Here is a 3,533-nt window from a genome sequence, read left to right as displayed (position 1 = left end):
CCCTCCTCTCCGTACCTAGTATATGCCTACTCCGCACATCCTTCTACAATAACCTGAGGGCCGCCCCAGTCCGCTGCTGAATCTTCTTCAGTTGGAGAGGGCTCAGCTCTGGGGAGGTTTTGAAATTCGCGCCCCTTCTCTCTGCGCCACGTGACGCTGCCGGCTCTCGCGCGGGTTGTAACGGTCACTGCGACTGAGCGGGAATTTCAAAACCACCAACCGTGTGAGCGGGGAGAAAAGACAAAGCGTCACCCGGAGGAGCCGGCGCTCACCTCGGCTTTGTATCAGCGCCCGCCCGTTATATCTAAGCTCCGCTTATACTACCTGCCAGGGAAAAGAGCATTAGCAGATTACCACCAGCCCGACCTGACACAAAACCCCGCGCCCGCACCACATCTCCCTACAGAGTGAATCCTCCTCCCGCTCAGTCACCCCACGGTGCTTCCCTGTAAGGGCCGCCGGTCTGGCCAGGAGTTGGCTTCAGAATAGACGGACAGCCCGTATTGTAGACAGGAGGCAGCTCTGCTGTAGACAAGGTGGTGGCTCTTAGAAGAGCCTTTGCTTGTATAGACGGATGGGGTGGGAGCGGCGCTCACTTGCTCTTGCTGGGCTTGCTGCTCTCGGTCTTCTTGGGCAGCAGCACGGCCTGGATGTTGGGCAGGACGCCTCCCTGGGCGATGGTCACGCCACCCAGCAGTTTGTTCAGCTCCTCGTCATTGCGCACGGCCAGCTGCAGGTGACGGGGGATGATGCGGGTCTTCTTGTTGTCCCGTGCAGCATTACCAGCCAACTCCAGGATCTCAGCGGTCAGATACTCCAGTACGGCCGCCAGGTAGACGGGAGCACCAGCACCAACCCTCTCGGCGTAGTTGCCCTTGCGGAGAAGCCTGTGCACACGACCGACGGGGAACTGAAGTCCCGCCCGGGATGAGCGAGTCTTGGCCTTAGCACGAGCTTTGCCTCCTTGCTTGCCGCGTCCAGACATGGTTCGTGGATCGTCAGTTACTGTAATGGAACACAGAATATCCTGCCCTGTACCGGCTCCTCCTGCCTTATATATATAGTTCTGCCCCGCCCTCCTGCAACTCTCATTGGACACATCTCAAGCCGCCAATAGAGGCCAGATTTGTGGAACCACCAATCCGCTTCAGCAGGCGGGGCTTGCAAAAGTCACATGGTTTGCTGGTCCAGTAGAACAGCGCACAGACAGCGGCGCTCATTTGCATAGCCCGCCTATAAATAGGGCTGCGCTGGGAGGAGCACAGACATTACTTTCTCTCATTCTCGTGTGAAAGAGATCTCCGTGTTATACCATGCCTGATCCCGCCAAGTCTGCCCCAGCGCCCAAGAAGGGCTCCAAGAAAGCCGTGACCAAGGCCCAGAAGAAGGACGGCAAGAAGCGTAAGAGGGCCAGGAAGGAGAGCTATGCCATCTACGTGTACAAGGTGCTGAAGCAGGTCCACCCCGACACCGGTATCTCCTCCAAGGCCATGGTCGTCATGAATTCCTTCGTCAACGACATCTTCGAGCGCATCGCAGGAGAAGCCTCCCGCCTGGCTCACTACAACAAGCGCTCCACCATCACCTCCCGGGAGATCCAGACCGCCGTGCGCCTGCTGCTGCCCGGAGAGTTGGCCAAGCACGCCGTGTCCGAGGGCACCAAGGCCGTCACCAAGTACACCAGCGCCAAGTAATCGGCTCCATCACCTGCTCTGTACTATCACCCCAAAGGCTCTTCTAAGAGCCCCCCACACCTTCCACACTAGAGCTGCTGAGCCCTCCATTTCTGGCTTCTTGCTGCTGCTGCACGTGTTTCTACCCAGAACCTTTCTTTCCAGCTATTTTCTTGTACTTGCTAGACTTACTATACACCCAAAGAGAAGCTCTAATCTCCGGCTTGCTACATTGACATCTCTACGAGGTGCAGTGCTCTCTGCACGCACCGGCGATTGGAGGGTTAAACTAAGCTGCTACTTATCGGCCCGAGCTGCCGGCACGGGGGTTACACTGCAGAGCCGCAGTAGGACTACTTCTAGGGACCTGTTCACAAAGCTTAGATTCCGAAGGTTTGGAGCGTTTTCTTCTTCTACTCTCTCCAGTATTCCAGCAGTGATGACATTACAGCCTACAGGAGGCGTCTGCAGCCCCAGCCCTACAAGGCAGAGGAGAGGTGGGTGGCGGGGACAGCTCTGTTCTCAGGAGGATGTGGCGGCTCTGAGAAGAGCCTTTGGGTTATGTAGTAGAGAGTCGGGGAGCGGCGGAATTAGCCTCCGAAGCCGTAGAGAGTGCGGCCCTGGCGCTTGAGCGCGTACACCACGTCCATGGCGGTGACGGTCTTCCTCTTGGCGTGCTCGGTGTAGGTGACGGCGTCACGGATGACGTTCTCCAGGAAGACTTTCAGGACACCGCGAGTTTCCTCATAGATGAGACCGGAGATGCGCTTGACGCCTCCTCTGCGAGCTAGACGGCGGATGGCAGGCTTGGTGATGCCCTGGATGTTATCCCGGAGCACCTTCCTGTGCCGCTTGGCACCGCCCTTGCCGAGACCTTTCCCTCCTTTACCGCGACCGGACATCTTCTGTGCTGCTGACAGACTAGAATAAGCGTCCCTCCGCACAGCCGCCTTTTATATAGAGAGTGGTCGGACCAGAAGGAGAACCCTGCTATGATGACGTAATTCTTCGGCGTGACTCCTACAAGCCCCTCCTCTGTCTCGCGCTGATTGGCTGACATAAGACAATGGATCACTTTGAATTTCCCGCTCATTCTCCCATTGCCGAGGGTCAGCGGTCAGCGGCTCCTTCTAGCCGGCCTACTAGATAACATGCAGGGCGCTGTTCTCACTGCTCCAGACCTTCTTCTCTGTCAATAGGACTATTGCATTCCGGAGCCGCACCCCCTCCTCCCCGGATCTAATTCTTCTCCCGGCTGCGGTATCTCCTCTCTGCCCCCTATGGGCATCCTTGTGTAATCGCCGCGAGGCTGCAGTTATAGTGAACCCCGGGTGCGGGCTGTGCAGTTCCACGCTGATCCAGATGGGGGCGCGGGGAACAAACGGCACAGCTCGGGAGACCCTGTATATACGGATCCCAGCCAGCAGGTGGCGCACAGATACTACATAGGACGGTTACCGGGGCTCTAATTCTGTCGTTAGACGATCGTCTTTAACCCTTTCCCGCCAATGGCATTTTTTTTTTTTTTTTTTTCGTTTTTTACTCCCCTCCTTCTAAGCCCCATAACTTTTTTATTTCTCCGCTCCCAGAGCCATATGAGGTCTTAATTTTTGCGGGACAAATTTTTCTTCCTGATGCCACCATTAATTATTCTATATAATGTACTGGGAAGCAGGAAAAACCATCAGAATGGGGTGGATTTGAAGAAAAAATGCATTTCTGCGACATTCTTACAGGCTTTGGTTTTACGGCGTTCACTGTGCAGCCAAAATGACATGTCCCCTGTATTCTGTGTTTCGGTACGGTTCCAGGGATACCAAATTTCTATGGTTTTATTTAAATTTCGACCCCTTAAAAAAA

At 55.5% G+C, this 3,533-nt stretch overlaps 2 protein-coding genes across 2 annotated transcripts; one reads left to right on the top strand and one right to left on the bottom strand.

Moving 5' to 3' along the window:
* Positions 1 to 505: 505 nt before the first annotated feature.
* On the bottom strand, positions 506 to 1,036 carry LOC142187283 (histone H2A type 2-B). The gene has a single exon (XM_075261506.1). The coding sequence runs from the start codon at positions 983 to 985 to the stop codon at positions 593 to 595; it is 393 nt and encodes a 130-aa protein (XP_075117607.1). The 5' UTR covers positions 986 to 1,036; the 3' UTR covers positions 506 to 592.
* A 246-nt stretch (positions 1,037 to 1,282) lies between these two features.
* On the top strand, positions 1,283 to 1,757 carry LOC142187285 (histone H2B type 1-O-like). The gene has a single exon (XM_075261507.1). It carries the CDS (start codon positions 1,314 to 1,316, stop codon positions 1,692 to 1,694), a length of 381 nt encoding a protein of 126 aa, XP_075117608.1. The 5' UTR covers positions 1,283 to 1,313; the 3' UTR covers positions 1,695 to 1,757.
* Positions 1,758 to 3,533: the final 1,776 nt, after the last annotated feature.

Source organism: Leptodactylus fuscus, unplaced genomic scaffold (assembly GCF_031893055.1).
Source record: "Leptodactylus fuscus isolate aLepFus1 unplaced genomic scaffold, aLepFus1.hap2 HAP2_SCAFFOLD_167, whole genome shotgun sequence".
Taxonomy (NCBI): Eukaryota; Metazoa; Chordata; class Amphibia; order Anura; family Leptodactylidae; genus Leptodactylus; species Leptodactylus fuscus.
This window is presented reverse-complemented; position numbering and strand designations above follow the sequence as displayed.

Bases quoted from the DNA above. Each gene is read 5' to 3' on its own strand.
- LOC142187283 (XM_075261506.1), bottom strand. From the start codon at position 985: ATGTCTGGACGCGGCAAGCAAGGAGGCAAAGCTCGTGCTAAGGCCAAG.
- LOC142187285 (XM_075261507.1), top strand. From the start codon at position 1,314: ATGCCTGATCCCGCCAAGTCTGCCCCAGCGCCCAAGAAGGGCTCCAAG.